Source organism: Papio anubis, chromosome 1, assembly GCF_008728515.1.
Source record: "Papio anubis isolate 15944 chromosome 1, Panubis1.0, whole genome shotgun sequence".
In the NCBI taxonomy this organism is placed as follows: domain Eukaryota; kingdom Metazoa; phylum Chordata; class Mammalia; order Primates; family Cercopithecidae; genus Papio; species Papio anubis.
The window spans coordinates 112934906-112959039 of record NC_044976.1 but is presented as its reverse complement, the minus strand read 5'-3'; the positions used below and the strand labels follow the sequence as shown (position 1 = coordinate 112959039).

The following is a 24134-nucleotide window of genomic DNA, read 5'->3' as shown; positions in this document are numbered from 1 at the left end:
AGATGCCTGGCTTAACTTCCCAACCCCCAGTGGAAACACAGAGTCTCAATTCTGCAGCTACCCGGAGAGGAAACCCAGTACCTCATGGGCCACTTGTGTACCAAATTGCAGACTACAGCACCTGGGTGTCTGTGAGAGTCTACACTCATCCCCCAGGATCCTCATGCCTAAGGGAGTGTGACGTTAAATAGCAAATAAAAACTCCATTACAGAGGCCACAGAAGAAAAGATGTTTTATGTTTAATTTTTTCTGCTTTTTGGACAAGAAGCTCCACATTTTCATTTTGCATTATGCTGTCTGAATTACGTAGTTTTCCTTAGTAAGGAGTGATCCCTTTAATAGGGACATTTACTCACTCTCCTGCTTATTACTTGGACCACTTCTCTCATTTCAGTTACCTGCTTGGCCACTTTAGGACTTTTGGGTTTATAACCCTGAGTTACATGTTTCACTAAAAAAGCTGATGAAGTACAACTGTACTGGAATCTAAGAGGCGTTTCCTGCATGGATTCTCATTTTCAAAAAGTCCTCAAAAATATCCCTACAGTAAATAATCAGTAAGTTTAATTTCTCATAAAATTTCTCAGTGTAGCCTGAAAGTACAATGTCACAGCACTGTTAAGTGACCCAGAATGGCTACATAGTTTGGATTTTTAAGAAATTAAAGGGACCGTGCACAGTGGCACATGCTTATAATCCCAGCTGGTTGGCCAGCTGAAACAGGAGGATCACTGGAGCACAGGAGTTTGAGGCCAGCCTGGGCAACATAGCAAGACCTCCTCCTCAACAACAACAAAAAAGAAATTAAAGGAGAGGTCATTTTTACTAGTTATCTGAAGGCAATATGGTAATTAGACTTCAGGGCTTGTTTTTATAGAGGACAGGTCATACTAATTTCTAAATGTCTGGTTTACTGAAATTTAGACTGTCACATAGGTACAGTACCAGATTTATGCAAAAGGGTCTTCTATGCTAAAATTTTACAAGAAGTTGCAAACCAGCAATTAGGTAGCAAAGATTCTATGCTAAAGGAAATGATTATATATGGGGTGGATTCTCAAAATAGTGTCTCTTATTTTTTATTTCTTTTTTTTTTTTTTTGAGATGGAGTCTCGCTCTGTCACCCAGGCTGGAGTGCAGTGGCCAGATATCAGCCCCCTGCAAGCTCCGCCTCCCGGGTTTACGCCATTCTCCTGCCTCAGCCTCCCGAGTAGCTGGGACTACAGGCGCCCACCACCACGCCCGGCTAGTTTTTTGTATTTTTTTAGTAGAGACGGGGTTTCACCGTGTTAGCCAGGATGGTCTCGATCTCCTGACCTTGTGATCCACCTGTCTCGGTCTCCCAAAGTGCTGGGATTACAGGCTTGAGCCACCGCACCCGGCCTATTTTTTTTTTTTTCGAGACAGGTTTCTCTCTGTCACTCAAGCTGGAGTGCAATGGCGCAATCACAGCTCACTGCAGCCTCATCCTCCTAGGCTCAAGAGATCCTCCCACTTCTCAGCCTCCTGAGTAGCTGGGACTACAGGCATGTGCCACCACGCCCAGCTAACTTTTGCATTTTTTGTAGAGATGGGGTTTCACCATGTTGCCCAGGCTGATCTCCAACTCCTGGGCTCAAGTGATACGCCCACCTTGGGCTCCCAAGGTACTGAGATTACAGGCATGAGCCATTGCATCTGGCCGTATCTTTTCTAAATAATATTCATCTACCATTTCAAAGCTTCTTTGATCATTGATTGGACAGTGTGTTGAGCTGACTAGGTTTTTGTTCTCAGTACATTGAAGAATGAATTTTTATCTTATGTCCCACGGTTCATAAAAATACTGGGTTCCCATTAGTTTGTGAATCCTGAATTAAGATATTTCCTCTTGATAGGAAACTTTTCACTAATCTCTCTTACAGTAGATGCTGAGATATCCACAGGTACCATTTCTCAGTAAAAATGGGATTCTTTGTTCTCAGTAACTGTTCTCAGTTCATCTTCAGTGATTTCCAGAACTGACTTTTTAATTTTGTTAAGCAGTACAAAACCATGCTGAGGCTTATCAGTAACTGCCCAGGCTTATCAGAGACCTTTTTTCCTGAGATGAGACTGAGTTTTTTATTTCTGTTCCCCACTTACATAGTATAATTCAAGTCACCTATTTTGAGGGTGTTTGAGGGTGTTATCTTTTTCAGGACGATCATGGCTATAAGCAGTCCAAAGACACAGAAGAGAGGCTTAAAGTTATCCCCAAATTTTGTTTTCCTGATTCAAAGGACTGGATGCCAACCTCAGAACTCAAGAGGTAAATGGGCGAATTTATCTAATTTATATTCATTAGAACTGCAAAAATAAATCAGAGTATTTGAGAAATGAGTAGAGCCATTAGTGAAGCTATGTGAATACTGTGGCAAGTCAAGGATGTGGTGGGAGGAAAGGAAGAAGCAGTATTAGAACATTTCCTATGTGGGGCTTAAAAAAAGAAAAACATGGAATAATTTCAGTGTCAAAAGGAAAACAAATTTGAGAGTCACTTCGAGGTTGCCAGTTCAACAACAACAACAACAAAAAGTTCTATTTTACGTGCAATCAAAAATGCTCCCAAGTGTACAGAAAGGAAAAAAGACTTGGATTTTGAGACTCAACCTAGAAACAGAGATAAAACAGAGCAAGGTCTTCATCTTCATTTTCTTTCTCCTTCAAATTAACAGAAGAATCCACAGCCCAGCTTTTATGTTCCCCTGTGGAACCTGTACAAAGGGAGGCTCCAGTTTGGGAAGTGTAGTATATTAAGAAAGGAAGTATTAAAGAATTTCTTCCAGGTATCTAGAAGAAATTGCTATTTTTAATTAATGAACTGTCATAATCTCTGAATTCTGCTTGTAAATATTAATAGATGCCTGCTTTGTTCAAAACTGTAATTATTGATGATGCCATTTAGTTTGAAAAGCTTGATTTGTTGAACCATATCACATGGTAATGACCTTCTGGATAATAGCCTCAGCTGTTGCTTAAATAGCTCTGCACTTCAACTTCGCATTGCCTCCAGACTAAGCTACTGTCTCTCATAAGCAGTTTAGCCTGATTGACACTGTCATCTCTCAGCCATCACTGTTGATGCCCTTGTGTTGTCAGTTGCACTGCTACCTTTATAAACAGCGCCTTTCATATTGACCTGGCTGCTCTGTGGCTGGCTTTCCCCCACAACGAGTTATATATGTTTATTCTAGAGTATTTGGGAAATACAGAAGAGTAAATAAAAAGCAGAAATTGCAGATCACTGGCAATCTGGTTACTCAAAGGTAATCACTGTAAATATTTTGTCATATTCCCTTCCAATCTTTATTTTTAGCCAAATACAGATATGTATATATTGTTCAGGTTTGGATTTAGGCCAGGTGCAGTGGTTCACACCTGTAATCCTAGCACTTTGGGAGGCTAAGGTGGGAGGGTCACTTGAGGCCAGGTTTGAGACCATCCTGGGCAGCATAGCAAGTCCCTGTCTCTACAGAAAATACCAAAAAGCTAGACAGACACGCTGGTGTGCAGTTGTTACTCAGGAGGCTGAGGCAGGAGGACCATTTGAGCCCAGGAGTTCAAGGTTGCAATGAGTTATGATTATGCCATAGTACTCCAGCCTGGGCAACAGAGCAAGACCCTGTCCAAAAAAAAAAAAAAAAGGAATGGAGGGAGGGAGGAAGGAAGGAAGGAAGATAATAAATATGTCTTCAGAAAATGAAGTTCTGTTCAGTGAGACCCAGTCTCTTTAAAAAAAAATTGGACTTTGCCAGGTGCTGTGGCTCACGCCTGTAATCCTAGCATTTTGGGAGGCCGAGGCGGGAGGATCACCTGAGGTCAGGAGTTCAAGACCAGCCTGGCCAACATGGTGAAACCCCATCTCTACTAAAAATAAAAAATTAGCTGGGTGTGGTGGCACATGCCTGTAGTCCCAGCTACTCGGGAGGCTGAAGCGGGAGAATTGCTTGAACCCGGGAGGTGGAGGTTGTAGTGAGTGGAGATGGCGCCACTGTACTTCAGCCTGAGAGACAGAGTGATACTCTGTCTCAGAAAAAAAAAAAAGGGGGGACTTATTTGATTATCGAGTCTGAGTTTCTTTCTTGGGCATATTTAGGTTTTCATTTGTAAATTATTAACGCATATCTTTTGCCCATGTTTCTAATGAGGAGTTGATATTTTCCTAATAATTTTTATATATTAAGGATATAATCCTTTGCCTATCACTGCTCTATACAGCCTCTCAGAACTAAAGAGAAGAATTTGGAACTGGGAAATGACATATCAAAAGTCTTTGTAGCTTACCTGTTTGACTAAATTGGGGATTCAACAAAAGGAAAATAAGACCAGGCGCAGTGGCTCATGTCTATAATCCTAGCACTTTGAGAGGCCGAGGCAGAAGGATTATTTGAACCCAGGTGTTTGAGACCAGCCCTGGCAAGATCGTGAGACCTTATCTCTACACAAAATTAAAAGATTAGCAGGGCATGGTGGCACACATATGTAGTTCCAGCTACTTGGGAGGCTGAGGTGGGAGGATCACTTGAGCCTCAGGAGGTCAAGGCTACAGTGAGCTCTGTTTGCACCACTGCACCCAGCCTGGGCAACAGAGTGAGACTGTCTTAAAAAATAAAAATAAAATTTAGGCCAGGCGTGGTGGCTCACGCCTGTAATCCCAGCACTTTGGGAGGCCGAGGCGGGCGGATCACAAGGTCAGGAGATGGAGACCACGGTGAAACCCTGTCTCTACTAAAAATACAAAAAATTAGCCGGGCGTGGTGGCGGGTGCCTGTAGTCCCAGCTACTTGGGAGGCTGAGGCAGGAGAATGGCAGGAACCCAGGAGGCGGAGCTTGCAGTGAGCTGAGATCGCGCCACTGCACTCCAGCCAGGGGGACAGAGTGAGACTCCGTCTCAAAAAAATAAAATAAAATAAAATAAAATAAAAATAAAATTTAAATGAAAATAAGCCTGATTAATACCTAGAGTGGATGAATAAGAAAACAAAAGGAACCAACATCAACAGCTTATCCCATACCTATTCTCTCACTCCAGTACAAGGCAAGATATTCTTAAGGCCTGGGCATTCATTCCTTAGGAGGAATGTGACTTGCAATGAATGTAATATTATGCCTCCTCTTAGATCACAAAATGACTACTGTTGGACTCTAGTTTTCAATTGTTTGTTCCATGGAGAATGCCATAAGTGGTTGTTTGGATCCTAAACTAACTATTGGCTCTTTTTTCAGTGAAACATTCTCCTTTGTCTTGACTGGTGAAGATGGAAGCCGGTGGTTTGGTTACTGTAAGAAGCTCTTGGTAAGTATCAGATTTGTGTTACTTACCAGGACAGGGTTGGTCAAGGAACAACTGAGTCAGAGTAGGAACTTCAGAAGCACTATCTCTAGATGAGTTTGAGGGATGCTCAATGACCTGTGTATTAAGGAAGCTGTATTAGCGTTAAACAGCAAGAGCAAGGTGGGGGTTAACCATGGAGTGTTCTAGAAAAGAAGGGGTATGGATTTATTTTATTTGTTTATAATAGAGAAAGTAACTGATGACATAGTGGCTGAATCTCATCTGGATATATTTGGAATAGAGTACAATGAGCTACTCGAAGGAGCTCTGAGTTACTCATCAACCATATTAGGGCTTTTTTCTTGCTGAGGTGGCTTCACTAAACCTAGAATAAATCATGCTATCATTTTTAGCACTTTTCACATCTTTTAGTGTTCACTGAAGATGAGAGCCTTGGTTACTGCTCTGTACTAAAGAGTAGTAAAAGATAATTAATAGACCAAATCAATATTAATAAAAACTTACGCTGCTTGATTTTTTTGTTGTTGTTTCTATCTTTTAGCCAGAAGGCAAAGGAAAGCGACTCCCTGAGGTATACTGCATGGTTAGTCGCCTAGGCTGCTTCAATCTTTTTTCAAAGGTGAGTGGAGAATGAGCTGTATGAAAAATGGTGTCCTTTTTGATCTCGCAATGTTAAGTGGCATAGACTTTAACATACTACTTCAGAAAGGTTCCCTATTAGTAAAGTAGGAACCACATGCCTGAAGGCTTAAACTTACATCTCTAATCCATTTGCTGTTGCTATATCATCTTCATTTTGGTTTGCTAGAACTTTCAGCTTAAGGGAGAACATAGTCCAAAGCTTATCTTGTCTTGTGTCTTTCTTAGACCAAATTGCAGGATATCATTGCCACTGTCACTTTCCTTGCCCCTCCCTTAGTGAGCCAAAAAGGGGCTTCTTCTTCAAAAATATGTTGATTTATGTTAGTAACTTTTCTTCAGGGTATAATGATACCTCCCAAGAGATATGATGCTTATTTAACTTTTATTGATTGCAGAAGCTTATCTGTCTTAAATTATATTTGGGTTATTTTAAAGTTTGTACACCAGGCTGGGCAGTTCCTGTAATAGCATTCTTTTATGTTTTTTAACTTAGTCCATAACAAAATAACGCTTTGCATGTATAGATTCTGGATGAAGTAGAGAAGAGAAGAGAAATGTCTCCAGCCCTTGTTTACCCATTCATGCGAAGTGTCATAGAGGCTCCTTTCCCAGCTCCTGGACGCACCATCACAGTTAAGAGTTATCTCCCTGGGGCTGGAGATGAGGTAAGTTAGCTCATTTTGAAAAGATTTGATAGCCACTAAAAAGCAGGACTTATATTAGTAGGCAGTTTCCAGAGCCCAAGGGGATAGATTTCCCTTTTCCATAAACTGTAAAGGATATGTTTTATTTCCATAAAGCAATGGAGAAATATCCAGCTGACCTGTAACATAGTTCTTCCTAGACCCAGGACCCAGAGATTTTCTACCATACATAGACTGACTCCCTTTGTAATGACAATTTCAATGTGATAAATGAAGACTGTATGTACTGTTGTCAGAAGGAATAAAGGATCTTGATTTACAGAACAAAAATAAGCTGTTGGGTCCTGGCATTAGTATAGGAAGCTTCACAGACCCTGTGTAGCAGACCCTTCTTGAATTTAACTTATGTAAGAATAACAGGATCCATAGCGTTGGCACTAGGGATTGTTTTCCAACATTAGCTCACATGATTCAAATTCTTGCATTTCAGTCCATTGAACTCTGCCGACCACTAGATTCCCGATTGGAACATGTTGATTTTGAATGTCTCTTTAAGTGCCTGAGTGTGTGTCATCTCATCCGCGTCTGTGCCTCTCTCCTTTTGGAGCGTAGGGTAATCTTTGTTGCCAACAGCCTAAGGTAAGAAATAAGTGAAATATGTTACTTCACACTGGTGTTTTATTTGCTCCAAATTTTAAAATTGGAGCTTTTTTTATTATTATAGTTTAAGTTCTAGGGTACATGTGCACAACGGGCAGGTTTGTTACATATGTATGCATGTTGGTGTGCTGCACCCATTAATCCATCATTTACATTAGGTATTTCTCCTAATGCTATCCCTCCCTCCCTCCCCCCACCCCACAACAGGTCCTGGTGTGTGATGTTCCCCACCCTGTGTCCAAGTGTTCTCATTGTTCAATTCCCACCTATGAGTGAGAACAAAAATTTGGGCATATTATTAAAATGTAGGATCAGTCTCTCAATTAGCTAGTGGTATATAGTGGCATGGATAATTTCAAATGGTAAATCATCAAAAAGCCACTTGCATTAGGGTATACAAATGACTTTTTTGGGTTATAATAAATTTCCCTTTTAAATGCATTTTGCTTACCCTATTGTCAAAAGTCGGTAATACTTTTCTAAGTACACTAATTTTTCTCATGAGAAATTGTGGAGATGAGCTGGATTGAGATTGAACATTTTCAGTAAATTAAGTTTAAATTTTAACTAAAATGTTAAAAAATTAATGACTGTTCACATAGTTTTTAATCTGTGATCACTAACCAGCATCAATTTTTAATTCTTTAACATAATAACTGAAATGTCCTCCTTATGTTGCTCTATATATGACACCATTTGTTTTCTCCTCTGGCTAGCACCCTGTCAAAATGTGGCCATGCTGTGGTAGCTACACTGTATCCGTTCACCTGGCAGCATACCTACATCCCAGTCCTGCCAGCATCTATGATTGACATCGTCTGCTCACCTACTCCATTCCTTATTGGAATCCTGTCTTGCTCCTTACCACAGCTCCAGGACCTACCCATTGAAGAGGTGAGATGGAAGAATAGAACCTAATATTGGAGCACTGAGAAGTAAAAATAAGTAATCTTAAGAGTGGTGGAATTGTTATTAATTAATATAGTTATTATTACTACTTTATGCTATTTATAATATTTCTATTATATTATAATATTGTTGTTTATAATATTTCTAGTATTAAGATGGGAAAATTTGATAGTACACATAAATCCAAACCTGTATCTTATTTACAGTAGTAACCTTGGGCTCATTCTTGTGTTATTCTGAAGGGTACAGTACTCTGGATTAACTTTAAAAATTATTTCACGGCCTGGCATGGTGGCTCATGCCTGTAATCCCAGCACTTTGGGAGGCTGAGGCAGGTGGATCACTTGAAGTCAAGGAGTTTGAAACCAGCCTGGCCAACATGGTAAAACCCCATCCCTACTAAAAAGACAAAGATTAGCCAGGTGTGGTGGCACATGCCTGTAATCCCAGCAACTTGAGAGGCTGAGGCAGAATTGCCTGAACCCAGGAGGCGGAGGTTGCAGTGAGCTGAGATCATGCCACTGTGCTCCAGCCTGGGTGACAGAGGGAGACACTGTCTCAAAACAAAAACCCAAAAAACTTTATTTCAAATAAAACACAATATAGATACATGGTTAAAGCAAAATGTACAGATACATAACCAGCATTAGAATGGAATGGAAATATTACCACAATGGAATCAGTGCCAACCCCCTAGAAGTCCCCATCATGCCTCTTTCTAATCTCTGTTTCCATCCCCATCCCCATCCCCCACCAAAGGTAATCATTATCTTGACTTTTATGGTATTCATTGACTTGTTTTTCTTTATAGTTTTACCCCTAGGCATTCCTCCCTAAGCAATGTAATTCAGCTTTGTCTGGTTTTAAACTTGATATAAATAGATTCATATGGTATATATATTTTTGCCTGGCTTCCTCTGCTCAATATTATATCTGTAAGATTGATCTATGTTGATGAGGTCAACAATAGTTTGATCATTCTAATTGTATATAGGATTCCATTGTGTGAATGTACCACAATTTTCTTATCCATTCTACAATTGAACATTTGAGTTGTTTCCAGTTTGAGGTTGTTATGAATAATGTTGCTATAAATATACATGACTCCCAGTGCATACACACATAATTCAATGGGTATATACTTGGAAATTGAATTGCTGAGTCATAGGGTAAACATATCTCCAACTTTAATAAAGTTAAATTGTTTTCCAAAGTAGTTGTGCCAATTTAAATTCCCTTCAACAGCGTATGAGAATTCCTGTTGCTCCACGTCTTCACCATTACTTACTGTCATCAGTTGTATAATTTAGCCTATCTGGTGGGTGCATAGTGTTATTCACATTGTGGTTTAATTTGCACAAATTTAATTTAATTTGATTCCTGTTGAGGTTGAGCATCCTTCTATTTATTGGTCTCTTGAATATCATCTTTTATAAAAATCTTTGTCTCTTTCCATTACATTGTTTACTCTCTTGTTTTGTTTTTGGTTTTGTTTTCGTTTTGTTTTGTTTTTGAGATGGAGTCTCACTCTGTTGCCCAGGCTGGAGTGCAGTGGCGTGATCTCAGCTTGCTGCAACTTCTGCCTCCCAGGTTCAAGCAATTATCGTGTCTCAGCCTCCCAAGTAGCTGGGACTATAGGTGCACGCCACCAAGCCCAGCTAATTTTTTGTATTTTTAGTAGAGACAGGGTTTCACCACGTTGGCCAGGCTGGTCTCAAACTCCTGACCTCAAGTGATCTGCCCTCTTCGGCCTCCCAAAGTGCTGGGTTTACAGGTGTGAGCCACCACACCCAGCCCCTATTCTCTTATTGTTTAAGATGTTTTCTTTTTCTTCTCTTCTCTTCTCTTCTCTTCTCTTCTCTTCTCTTCTCTTTTCTTTTCTTTTTGAGATGAAGTCTCGCTCTTGTCTCCCAGGCTGGAGTGCAATGGCACGATCTTGGCTCACTGCAACCTCTGCCTCCTGGATTCAAGCGATTCTCCTGCCTCAGCCTCCTGAGTAGCTGGATTACAGGCGCCTGCCACCACGCCTGGCTAATTTTTGTATTTTTAGTAGAGACAGGGTTTCAGCATGTTGGCCAGGCTGCTCTTGAACTTCACCTCAGGTGATCCGCCCACCTCGGCCTCCCAAAGTGCTGGGATTACAGGCGTGAGCCACCGCGCCTGGCGTTAAGATGTCTTTTTATGCTCTGGATACTGGCCCCTTTGTCTGTGGCTTGCCTTTTCATTTTCAAAAATGATGTTTTTTAATGCACAGAAATTCTTAATTTTAATGTGGTTAAAATTATCAATCTTTTTCTTTATACATGATGTTTTTAGTGAGCTGCTTAAGTTACTTTATATTAACCTCATGAAAATATCCTTCTATATTGTCTCTTGGGCCTTTCATTATTTTGCCTTTAACTTTTGATTATGAATCCTCCTGGAACTTGATTTTTGTGTGTATAATGTGAAGTAGGGGTTGTTTCATTTGTTTTTATATGGTACCGTCTGTGCCGATACCACTTACTGAAAAGACTGTTCCCTGTTACTCCACTGCCTTGTCCTTCTTTAAAAAAAAAAAAAAATTATTTTGGAAACTTTAAACATATGTAAAAGTAAACAGAAGAGTGAAATGAATCCTTGTGTACCAGTCACCTCACTTCAGTACTTATCAAATAATGGCCAGTCTTTACCCTTACCCGTTCCTCTTTCCCATAATATTTTGAAGGATATCCTGACACAATTTCATCTCTAAATATTACAATGTGAATCTCTCTAACATAAGGGCATATTTAAACATAACCTCAATACCATTATCACACCTAAAATATCCAACAATTCCTTGATATCAGCAAAATCCAGTGTTTAAATCTCCAGTTGTCTCACAAACTTTTAATAATTTGTTTAAATCAGGTTCAAAACGAAGTCCACATATTGTACTTATTTATTCGTTTATGTATTTATTTAGAGACAGGGTCTCATTCTGTCACCCAGGCTGGAGTGCATTGGCGCAATCACAATCAATGCAGCCTTGACCTCCCAGACTCAAGTCATCCTCTCAGATCAGCCTCCCAAGTAGCTGGGACTACAACTGTGTACCACACGCCCAGCTAATTTTTAAATTTTGTGTATAGACAGGGTCTCACTGTGTTGCCAGGGCTGGTCTCCAACTCCTGGGCTGAAGAGTTCCTCCTGCCTCGACTTTCCAAAGTTCTGGGATTACAGGTGTGAGCCATTGTGCCTGGCCCCACACATCGTATTTAGTTGATACGTTTTTAGTCTCTTTTAATCTATTGGTATGCATGTCATCATTCTTCTGTTTGCAATTTATTTTTTGTTGTGTTGATTGGCTAACTTTTAAATGGGCTAAAACTTTGAGTAAATTTTGTTTAAAACTATTCTCATTGCCTGTATTTGTCTGTGAATGTCTCTGGTTGAACTTGCCTGGCTCCTTTATTTCATAGGTGCTGATAGTTGATCTCTGTGCAGACAAGTTCTTACAGGAGGTGAGTGCCAAAGGAGGTAATTACTAATGTTTTAGGATAAATGTCTACTGTAGATAATTGGACAGACAATATGTGAAAGTACTTAGAGAATATGACTCAGGCAAAACTTTAGTTCCTACACATACTTGAGTTGACACCATGGCCAATCAAGCAAGATCGACCTGAAAAATTTGGCTTCAGTTTATAGCTGCCTATCCCAAAGGAAGGAGGAAACATAAATGTGTCATTCTCAAAAGAGGTAAAACCACCCTTCAACTCCAGGTGGGTCGACACATAAGCATCTAATTTAATTACATTTTAAAAGCATTTATTAAGCACTGATTGTTTCTAGATACTCTGTTAGAATGTAAAAATGAGTAAGACACAGTTTGAACCCTTAGGTCTTACAGACTAATGCGGAGAAACAGACATACATAAAGTTTTAGAAATTATATAATAGAAATTTGTGCAAGGTACAGTAGGAGCAAGAATGAAGTGACCATTTATTCTTAATACTGAAGTGGAAAGGAAGAGTTCAAAAGCCTTCTTAGATCAGCCCTCCAGATATAACCTGTGTGTCGGAGTGTGAGCTCTGAAACACAGGGTGAAAAGAAGAGTGTTTCCCAGGACATTTTCAGAATGGATTAGCTCATCACGTTTGAAATACAATTTATTTGTGGATGATCTTCATAATATAATAGAAGACTTGTAGATGAGAGAGATCTGGTGGAAAAGTGCCAGAAAATTTTATAAAGTATATTGTTTATTTGTTTAATATAGTTAAAATATATACACCATAAACATGAAAGATTCTTCATGTAGGGAAGGAGACTTCAGACTGACTCTTTAGCCAAAATATATAAAGTCACTTGTGGAATTTTGGAGAAATAACTAGGGCATATTTGAGACTTAATCCCTCAAATCTCCTACAAAGAAAAATCTCCATTTTTTTTTTCTTAAGGTATCTGATGAGGATGAAATTCTACCACCAAAACTTCAAGCTGCCCTGATGCAGATTTTGGAAGGACGAAATGAAATCTTGACTCAGGAGCAGAATTTTTCACAAGGTATGAGACAAGTGAGCCAAGGACTTAAGGATTAAGGTAGTAAATATTTACTGAATGCCCAGCACTATGTTAAAGGATATACCAAAGTAGCATTAGATTGCCTGCGCCTTGAAAATCTTATAATCAGCTTCCTTGCTTATCCTCAATATGCCAGGTCCTCTTCTATTTCAGGACCTTTGCACTTGCTCAGTTACATTTATAGAATGCTATTCCCGCAGATATCCACATGACTCCTGCCCTTTCTTCCTGTAGGTCCATGCTCACGTCACCTTCTCACTGAGGCCTTTCCTGACTGTCCTATTTTAAATTGTACCCATTCCCCTAGTGCTCCTTATCCTCTTCCCCTTGCTTTAATTTTCTTCAAGGTCTTAGCACTATTTCATATGCTACAGCATAAGTTCTGTGAGAACAGTGGCTTTATTTTGTTCTCTATCTCCAGTACTTTAAACAGTATTCAGTAAGTAGGTACTCAATAAATACTTGTTAAATAAATGGGCAAATAATATTTATTGGGTGCTTATACTGTATCAGGCATTATGCTAAGCACTTAACATACATTTTGTTTTATCTTTATGAAGCAGGTATCATTATTTAATCCTCATTTTACAGATGAGAAAACTAAGGCTATGTACTGACAAGGAATATTAGGGAAGGAGCAGGGCTTTTTTTGTTTGTTTTGGGTTTTTCTCTTTTTTTGTTTTTTGTTTCTTGCTGTGTCACCCAGGCTGGAGTGCAGTGATGCAATTATAGCTCACCACAGCCTCAACCTCCTGGGCTCAAGCAAGTCTCCTGCCTCAACTGGGACTACAGGCATGCACCACCACACCTAGCTAATCTTTTTATTTTTTGTAGAGACAGGGTCTCACCATGTTGCCTAGGTTGATTTTAAACTCCTGGTCTCAAGCAATCCTCCCGCCTTAGCCTCACAAAGCACTGGGATTACAGTTGTGAGCCACCACACCTGGCCTAGAAGGAGCAGATTTAGAGGAGTAATAAAAAGTTTAGTTTTGGATGTTACAGTTTGAGATACCTATTAGAAGTTTAATACTTAAGCAGACATCCAACTAGAAATGTTTTAGAAGAAAGATTTGGGCTAAAAGCAAACATTTAGAAATTGCTGTTATAAAGCTGTGGGACCAGATGAGATGATCGTATAGAGTGAGTATTGTTAGAAAATAACAAAGGTTTAAGGATTGAGCCCTCTGTTGGTTGTAAATGGCGTGGTTAGATTTCCAACACTTGGAGGTTGGAAGGAGGAGAACTATCCAGCAAGGGAGACTAAGAGGAGCAGCCAGTAAAGGAGAAAAACCAGGAAAGTATGTGTGTAAACTGCCAGGAATGTGGGCAGGTACAGTGGCTCACACCTGTAATCCCAGCACTTTGGGAGGCCAAGGCAGGAGATTGCTTCAACCTAGGAATTCCAAACTAGCATGGGCAACATAATGAGACCTCATCTCTACAAAAAGTGAAAAGAAAAATAAAAAACAAACAGGAGTGTGACATTGCAGAAGTTGAGCAAATAGAATACTTCATGAAAAGAAGAGTAATCAGTTATGCCTACAGCTGCAAAGAGACCAAGTATGGTGGGACTAAGATTTGACCAGTGGATTTGACAGTATGAAGACCTTGATAACAGCAGATTCAGTGGAATGAGGGGAAGAAAGTGAGATGGGAGAGGGTTCAAGAGAGAATTAGAATTCCATTCAGCCGATTGATTGTAAAATTTATTATTTATTATTTTTATTTTTATTTTTGAGACAGGGTCTTGCTTTGTTACCCAGGTTGGAGTGCAGTGGTGCAATCATGGTTCACTGCAGCTTTGACCTCCTGAGCACAAGCAATCCTCCCACCTCAGCCCACCATGTAGCTGGGCCAACAGGCGTGCACCATCACACCTGGCTAGTTTTTTGTATTTTTTGTAGAGACAGGGTTTCACGATGTTGCCCAGGCTGATCTTGAACTCCTGAGCTCAAGCAATTCACCCACCTCGGCCTCCCAAAGCCGTGGGATTACATGGGTGAGCCATTGCGCCCAACCATAAAATTTAATTGGATGTAAAAAGGGCCAGGAACAGCCAAGGCACTCAAAAAAGAACAAGGTTGGAAGGCTTGCACTACTAGACATCAAAATTTATTATAAAGATAGTAATTAAGATAGTTTGGTTTTGGTGCAGAAATAGAGCAACAGAAGGAATACAGAGTGCGTATGCATAAGGAAACTTGATTTGTGTCAGTGCCAGCGTTGTGTATCAGTGGAAAAAGGATGGATCATTTAATGATCCATGGGCTGGGCACGGTGGCTCGTACCTGTAATCCCAGTACTTTGGGAGGCGGAGGTGGGCAGATCACTTGAGGTCAGCAGTTTGAGACCAGCCTGGCCAACATGGTGAAACCCTGTCTCTACTAAAAATACAAAAATTAGCCAGGTGTGGTGGTGCACACCTTTAATCCCAGCTACTCAGTATGCTGAGGCAGGAGAATCACTTGAACCCGGGAGGTGGAGGTTGCAGTGAGCCAAGATTGTGCCACTGCACTCCTGCCTGGGTGAGAGAGTAAGACCCTGTCTAAAATAATAATAATAAATAGGACAATTGGTCTTCTATATGAAAAGAAATGAATGTGGATGTACACCTCATACTATACAGAAAATTAATTCCAGTGAATTTAAAGACTTAAATGTTAAAAGCAAAGCTTTTGAAAATATTTTTGAAAGAATAGAAGAAAATTATTTATGTCAATAACACAGTGGTGGGGTTCTTAAAAACATGGCACAAAGAGCAGAGACCATAAAGGAAAAGATAGGTTAATTTGACTGTGTTAAATCTTTAAATTTTCTTTTCATCAAGGGACACCATGGAAAAGAGATCTTAAAAACTAGTTACAGACTAGGTGAAGACATCTTCAACATATGTAGCTACCAAATGAATAGTGTCTAGAATTAATTTTTTTAAAAAACACCTGCAAATCAGTAAGAAAAAGATAAACAATCCAATAGAAAAATGAGAAAAAGACAGGAACAAACATTCAAAAAAGAAGAAACATGATAAGCATATAAGTAATTGAAGAGACATGCAACCTCACTACATCATTTACATTCAGGGAAGTGTAAATGTAAGCCACAGTGCAATACCATTTTTTATACCCACCGTATTCACAAAAACTAAAAAATCTGTCCAGGCACTGTGATTCATACCTGTAATCCTAGCACTTTGGGAGGTCAAGGTGGGAGAATCACTTGAGCCCGGGAGTTCAAGACCAGCCTGTGTAACATAGCAAGACCCTGTTTCTACAAAAATAATTAAAACATTAGCCAGGAGTGTTGATGTGTGCCTGTAGTCCCAGCTACTCAGGAGGCTAGGGTGGAAGGATCACTTGAGCCCGGGAATTTGAGGCTGCAGTGAGCTGTGATGGTGCCACTTGCACTCTAGCCTGGGCAATAGAGCAAGACCCTGTCTCAAAAAAAAAAAAATTTAAGTCTGACAATATCAAGTGTTGGTAAGAGTATGTCAAGTAGTTCAACCACTTTGAAGTTGGCATTATCTAGTAATATTAAAGGTGTACATATCCTACAACCCAACAATGTAGTTTGTAGATACATACCCTAGTGAATCTCTTGTACATGATCACTGGGAAACAAGTTCATTAGTTTTCATAGTGCCAGTATATGTGATAGCAAAAACTAAAAACAATGTGAATATCCATTTTCAGGAGAATAAAGCTTTAATAATGAATTTTTTTTGAGATAAGGTTTTATTTTGTCAACCAGGCTGGAGTGCAAGTGGTGTGATCATGGCCCACTGCAGCCTTGACCCCCTATGCTCAAGCAATCCTCTGTCCTCAGCCTCCTGAGTAACCGGGACCACAGGCCTGTGCCACCACACTCAGCTAATTCTTAAATTTTTTGTAGAGATGGAGTCTATGTTGCCCAGCCTGGTCCTAAGCTCCTGGGCTCAGGTGAGCTGCCTGCCTCAGTCTCCTAAGTGTTGGGATTACAGGCATGAGCCATTTTAGCTGCACCCAGTTAAAAATGATTCTTAAAAACATATATTGAATAAAACAGTAAGTTGAAGAAGACTACAATATTTTGTATACCGTTCAAAGACATACAAAACCTAATAATATGCTATTGGGGTTTTATATGTGTATAGTGAAACTATAATGCAGAGCAAGGGAATAATAAATCCAAAATTCCATGGTCACTCTATTGGAAAGTAGGAGAAGAATGCCATTAGAGAGAGTCACACAGGAAACTTCAAAGATATTAGTAATGTTCTGTTTGTAAGCTTTGTTTGTGGTAGAGAATTTATTCATTTCATTGTTGATCTTATAAAATACTCATACATATCAAAGAATATGTAAAGTATATACATTAAAAAGGAAAGAATAAAGAAATTATAGAAAAACATAATTTTTAAAAGAAAGAAAATAAGACATAACAGTGAGGCAAAAGTGTTGAAGATAAATGCAGTGTTGGGGCTGGGTGTGGTGGCTCATACCTGTGATCTCAAGCACTTTGGGAGGTCAAGGCAGGATAAGTTCAATACCAGCCTGAGCAACATAGCAAGACCCCATCTCTACAAAAAAAAAAATTAATTAAAAAAAAGAAAGATAAATGCAGTGATGGACATGGATTCTCAGCTGCAGAAGGAAAGAGATGAGAAGGAAGGGAGGTGGACAAAATATAGCAAAACCCTAGATTAGAGTCAAAGTGTAATTCAGAAAGAGACCTTGGAAATCACCTGGTCAGCCCTGCTGGCTGCCCAGATGTGGACAGGCCAACTGAGAAAAGTGAGCCACCCACTATTATGCAACTGCTTTATGGTAGAACTCTGACTAAACTTAGGTCCCTGATTCCCATCCTGAGTGGATTCCTGGGAAAAGAGCAACAGACAGTGTGAAGGGTCGCGGGGGGGAGGACTATTTGGATATGGAAGAAAAAGAGGGAGTGTAAGTTGAATATGAAGTTTGAGGCTGGAACCTGGAAGGCAATATAATGTAGTGTATTATAGGGATTAAAAATCACCTGACTTGTGAGTCCAGCATCTTCACTTACTAGATGGGATGACCCTAGAGAATTTATTTAATCATTTGGCATCTCAGTTTCCTCTGTAAAAGAAAAAAATAATAATAGATTATTATGTTTGTAAAAGCACTTAATACAGTGCAACTTCAGCCCTCAAATCACTATTTTTATGGAATAATTATAGTGTAGTATGAAATGGCAATGTCACCAAGGCATGGTGGCTCACATCTGTAATCCCAGCATTTTGGAATGCTAAGGTGGGAGAATTGCTTGAGCCCAGGAGTTTGAGACCAGCGCCTGGGCAACATAGCAAGACCCTGTCTGTATTTTAGGAAAAAACAAATCTTTATTTAAAAAAATGGGACTATTGAGAGGGAAACTGATTTGGTGGGGAAATATAATGGATTTGGCTTTAGATATGTATTGTTTGTTTAATTGATTCATAGTCCAAGTTCCAAAAAGAACCTGATATAGTGACCTTTAGACAGATGGAACTTATGTGCTAATGGGACAACCAAATGATAACCACCCATAGGTAGCCTGAAAATGTAGAAGGTGAGATCACAGGGCTGGAAAACTAAGGTTTGGAATTACAGTATTATCATAGCCAGCTCTATCTCTGTGCCAATTAGCCCTTTAAGGAAGGAGTGTTGAAGAAGAGTGTCTGAGCACCATGCTCAGGAAGAGAAAGAAAGGACAAGAGAAAAATAACTGCTTTGTCATCAAGTCAGGAAGGGAACCAGGAAATCAGAAGAGCATAGAGTTGTGGGGGACAAAAGAACTGAGGAGGTAGTCAGCACAAATGCAACATGGAGCTTAAAGGAGATAAAAATAGAAGAGCAGATTAAATTTGGCTGGCTCTCACCAGTGGCCTTTGAAAGAGCAGTTACAATGAAATCAACAGATGTGCAAGCCAGTTTGCAAGATGTAGAAGGAGTATGTATGGAAAGAAAATGAAGGTAAGGGTAGAATCAATTAGCCTTTTCTAGGTCATGGAGAAAGAAAGTGAAGAATGAACACTCCTAGATTTATTCTCAGTCCTTTGATCTATAACTTCTTAGGCATGACTTCCATAACCAGAGCCAGCGTTTACAGATACAGATAACTGAGGAGATTTTTTCTTTTTTTTTTCATGTTGCAGCAGATGTGACACTCAACTCTCTGGTGTCTGAAGCATTTGTCAGGTTTTTTGTGGAGTTGGTAGGACATTATTCTTTGAACATGACTGTCACGGAGCGTGGGGAGCGTGTTTTCCAAAGGGAACCATTCCGTAAGTCTCACACCTCCCGAAGTGTACGCCACTTCCTGGATCTCTTCATGGAGACTCAGATGTTTGCAGGATTCATCCAGGACCGAGAGCTCCGGAAAAGTGGAGTTAAAGGTCGGTTTCATTATTAAGTTCTCCCTCTCTATTTAGTGAATACCTTGAAAGATTTTACTATATTATGAATAAAAAGTATTGTAAAGCAACAAGGACTCAAAATCCGAGTTGTTTATTATGAGAATTGTTTATTTTGTAATATTGTTTTAGCCCTGGAAATAATACACTGGTAATGAGCACAGAGTTTTATGTAATTCCCAGTCTGGAGTGTTAGACAGTTTCACCAACATGAGTTTTTCCTTGTAGGTTTGTTTGAGGTCCGGGCCATCCAGTATTTGGAAACAATTCCTGAGTCAGAGCCCAGTGGGATGAATAGAATTTTGCGGAGTCTTGGTAAGTTGCTGTGTTTTCTTGTTAGATAAATGTTGCTGAAGACCAGGCGCAGTGGCTCATACCTGTAATTCCAGCACTTTACGAGGTCAAGTAAGGAGGTTTGCTTCAGGCCAGGAGTTTGAGACCAGCAATGGGCAACATAGTGAGACCCCACTGTACACAAAATTTTAAAATTAGCTGGACATGGCTTGGCATGGTGGCTCACGCCTGTAATCCCAGCACTTTGGGAGGCTGAGGCAGGTTGATCACCTGAGGTTAGGAGTTCGAGACTAGCTAGCCTGTCCAACATGGTGAAACCCTGTCTCAACTAAAAATACAAAAATTAGCATGGCTTAGTGGCAGGCACCTGTAATGCCAGCTACTTGGGAGGCTGAGGCAGGAGAATTGCTTGAACCCAGGAGACAGAGGTTATAGTGAGCAGAGATCACACCGTTGCACTGCAGCCTGGGCGACAAGAGCAAAACTCTTATCTCAAAAAAAAAAAAAAAAAGTAGGCATGCTGGCACATGCCTGTAGTTCTAGCTACGTAGGAGGTTGAGGCCTGAGGGGGATTGCTGGAACCTGGGAGTTTGAGGCCTCAGTAAGATGATCTTGCCATAGACAACAGAGTGAGAATCTTGTCTCTGAAAAAAATAAATAAAAATTTAAAAAATAATAAATAAAAAATAAATAAATAAAAATAAAAAATAAATGTGGTTGAAAAAGCTTTGCGGTAAGTGGGCCTCATCACAAAAGCTTTATAATCAGATCAGTAATATAGCCTTAAATAGGCTGACCATAAACCATGATGCTAGTTTCAAAGTGTTCTGGAGAAAAAGAAGCATTTTTCTCAAAATTTGGGATCCCTCATCAGAGTGGTCTGTGGGGCCATTTCCCAGAGATGAACCTCTCTGATAGAAGTTTATTTATTTCATGATATGTTTGTATATCATGATTATTAATCTTTTCTAGGACACATTCCTTGGAGAAATCTTATAAAAACTATGGTCCTTTCTCCCAGAAAAATGTATTTACAGCATATAAATAAATTTTGCGTATAATTTTAGGCTGCTCATGTACCCCATGAAGTCTATCCTTGGTACTCCAGATTAAAAACACCTGGTTTAGAGGGACTTCTGAGGCAAAAGAGGATTTCTTACAAGTCTCTAATTTTCTACTTCATAAACACATTTATGATTTTTCAATAATAGTTCATTATCTAGTATGATATAAGAGAACAGGGGTGCGGCTAGCCTAAAATTATGAATAACCTATATTCTATGATATTTATATTTTGTCTTTGAAATATATGCCCCCTAATTAGGCCCTGTCCTTCACTAGTTGACAGACCATGGACATATTAGGCCTTAGGCTGTTATTTCATCTTTATACTATGGGGTTAGATTAGATCAGTGGTTCCCAGCTCTGACTACATTTTATAATCTCCAGAGAACTTTAAAAAATTTTCCCCTGGGCTCCAGGAAATCTCTGGGGAGAAGCCAGGTGATTTTAACCCATAGTCAAGGTTGAAAAACACCGGATTACATGATGTCTGAGTTCTTTTTGACCTCTGCAATTAATTAGACACATGGGGTTTGGGGTTCGTTTTTGTTTTGGTTTTGCTGGTTAAACACATCAACTGAGTTTGAGATGTCAGCTTAACTCTTGGGCTGTTCTGAATGACTGACCAGTTAACCCCCTGCCTCAAATAATGTACAATAAATAAAAATGAATTGAGAGTTCACTGTCCTTTTCTTTCCCTTTAGGAAGTAAAATGAAATTTCTGCAGAAGAAATGAAACCTCTGATTGTCTCCATCCTGAATATACAACAGAAAGTGCCAAAGAAAATATTTTTCCAAGGGTCAGGATCCCATGAAGTATTCTTCAAAATTCTTGAAATTTTAAAAGGTTAAAGAGCGAGTCAGGCTGTCGGAGGAGGATTATCCTGTTACTGCTGTAGTAATTACTGGAGAATTGTTGGGAATGGTCTGGAACCAATGCCATCTTTACTCTGTCTCCATTTTTTTCTTTTTTTTTAATAGCAGCCTTTTCTATGTAATTCTTGGGCTCATTCTCTGTTTTGTGCTTCATCTATGAAAGTAGTTGTCTTTCACAAGGAAAAGCCTTGTTGTTACATTTTTAAAAATAGCTCAAAGATGAGAATAAGGAGAGAAATGCTGAGTTTAACATAGTAGAGAGACACGATGGAAATGGAGAACACTGGCCTTATACACGTAATTCTCATCACTGAACTATCATGGCAGCTTTAAATCCATGGGCTGTTTGACCTGGGCAAAGGAATAGACTCATCACATATCTCCATTATTTTGTCTTATATTGTATCTAGGGGAATCTCAGGAGGAAGCCCTACTTGTAATATTATAAAGTACTGTTATTAAGTACCTTATAAAATTAGACATCTTGCAACTCCTCCTCCAAATTGTGTAGCATTTGAGTAGCTTGCTTGTCCCTCACATGTCAACATTAAACTTTGTGGAGGCTGGATCCAGTGGCTCACGCTTGTAATCTCCACCACTTTGGGAGGCTAAGGCAGGAGTTTGAGGGTAGGAGTTTGAGACCAGCCTGGGCAACATAGCAAGATCCTATCTCTACAAAAACATTTTAAAAATAAGTAAATAAATTTAAACTTTGTGGAATTATAACTATTATGAAAATGTCCTCTCAAGGGCATGGGAGCCACCTTTATTTTTTAGTGTCCACCATGTGCCATGCACTGTGGTATATGTATGCATATCATCTCAACCAATCCTTAAATCAACCTTATGAGATAGATATTTACATCTCCATTTTACTAATAAAGAAACTAAGGCTGGGTGCTGTTACTCACGTCTGTAATCCCAGCACTATGGGAGGCCAAGGCAGGTGGATCATTTGAGGTCAGGGGTTCGAGACCAGCCTGGCCAACATGGTGAAACCCTCTACTAAAAATAAAATAAAAATAAAAATTAGCTGGGCGTGGTGGCAGGTGCCTGTAATCCCGGCTACTTGGGAGGCTGAGTCATGAGAATTGCTTGAGCCCAGGAGGTGGAGGTTGCAGTGAGCGGAGATCGCACCACTGCACTCCAGTCAGGGTGACAGAGTAAGACTCCATCTCAAAAAAAAAAAGAAAAAAACACAAATTCGAAGAAGTTAAATAAGTTGCCCAAAGTTATACAACACAGAACTGAAGCCAGGACTTTTATGGACACAAAGTTGGTTAGTCCTCCAGATGGAAATTTCATCTCAGTAGGATTATATAGCTATTTATTTTATTAATAAAAATTTTCTATTAAGTGTACCAGAGCCACTTTTCAGCTCTGAGGATAAGGGACTTTATATATATATGCCTAGATGAGACTTTTTATTGCCCTAGAAATGCTGAAATTTTTGCTCTAATTAGACTCAAAATATGAACATTCCTTGAACATATACCACTTGGTCATCCAGACCTTTAATATCTAAAGTAGTAGTAGTAGTAGTGATTGGAAAGAGAAATTTTTCAGTGATGGTGCAATGTTTTGTGTGTGTGTGTGTGTGTGTGTGTGTGTGTTTTAAGATGGAGTTTCGCTCTTTTTGCCCAGGCTGGAGCGCAATGGCACGTTCTCGGCTCACTGAAACCTCCGCCTCCTGGGTTCAAGCAGTTCTCCTGCCTCAGCCTCCCGTGTAGCTGGAATTATAGGTGCCCACCACCACACCTGGCTAATTTTGTATTTCTTGTAGAGACAGGGTTTCACCATGTTGGCCAGGCTAGTCTCGAACTCCTGACCTCAGGTGATCCACCCACCTTGGCCTCCCAAAGTGCTGGGATTACAGGCATGAGTCAGTGCACCGGGCCTGTTCGTTGTTTTTTTTTTTTTTTTTTCAAATTAATGGGCAAATTCAAGTTCAGATGGTGCACTTTTCATTTATTAATGCTATAGCAAATGTCAGTTTGTTTCTTCAGTTTCTGCTGATGGTTTCAACTGGCACAGAAAGTATTTATTCAACCTTACAAAACTGTTAAGTTGTATTGTGATACAGTTTATTGACTTGTACAGTATTTCATTACAACCCATTCAGGTATGCATGAACCTGAAGCAGAACACCATTTAAGACTGGTGCTGTATAATATAATTCCTACAGATGTGGGTCCAGGGAATAGAACTGAGCCTTTTTTTAAATGTTAAGCAGGTTACCCTAATGGGGCTTCTACTAGACATCTCTCCATTTGGTCTCTTTTTACACTCCAACCCAGCGGGAACAGTTAATAATTGGATGTTTATAAAATGGGGGTAAAAGGGTTTACTGTGATGGATCCTGGCTATCCCTTTAGGAGGAGACCTTTGCTTCAGGAATGCTGTCTTCATCTTTGCAGCCTGAAGCTGCTTCGTTTCCTTAGGTCTGTTGTGTTTTGTTTCTGTAAAGTGTTATGAATTCTGGATATTTTTGTAAAAGAATCAAGATTTGTATAAAATGTTGTTTACAGATCTTTTAATGAATAAATACATAAAAACCCCACAGATCCCTTGGAGAATTCTTAAGAGGTAAAGATCTTTTATGTCACTTAAATCTACAGCTAGCACATTTACCTAATGGTACTTAGGTAATAAGAATTAGTCTTAGATTGATCAGGCTTAATAATGGAGGTCAACATTTCGAGGCTCTTGGCAGACAAAGCCTGGGTCTAGACCGCACACTGGGCAGGGTATATAGTCTGACAACTTTATTTGGTCTT

The 24134-nt window shown here is 39.7% G+C and overlaps 1 protein-coding gene across 5 annotated transcripts in view; it reads left to right on the top strand.

Moving 5' to 3' along the window:
• DENND2C (DENN domain containing 2C) overlaps positions 1 to 23916 on the top strand; it is an 81770-nt gene extending 57854 nt beyond the window's left edge. For 4 of the 5 annotated variants that reach the window (XM_031652166.1, XM_031652167.1, XM_031652168.1 and 1 more), the window contains 11 exons: positions 2182 to 2291; positions 5249 to 5318; positions 5860 to 5937; positions 6485 to 6625; positions 7095 to 7243; positions 7981 to 8158; positions 11617 to 11658; positions 12599 to 12704; positions 18868 to 19107; positions 19354 to 19440; positions 21186 to 22341. In XM_031652166.1, the coding sequence (XP_031508026.1) occupies positions 2182 to 2291; positions 5249 to 5318; positions 5860 to 5937; positions 6485 to 6625; positions 7095 to 7243; positions 7981 to 8158; positions 11617 to 11658; positions 12599 to 12704; positions 18868 to 19107; positions 19354 to 19440; positions 21186 to 21217 (1233 nt within the window). In that variant the 3' untranslated portion in view covers positions 21218 to 22341. Of the gene's footprint in view, positions 1 to 2181; positions 2292 to 5248; positions 5319 to 5859; positions 5938 to 6484; positions 6626 to 7094; positions 7244 to 7980; positions 8159 to 11616; positions 11659 to 12598; positions 12705 to 18867; positions 19108 to 19353; positions 19441 to 21185 lie in introns of all 5 variants that reach the window. The other variant, XM_031652171.1, reaches the window with a different exon arrangement.
• The last annotated feature ends 218 nt before the right edge of the window (positions 23917 to 24134 follow it).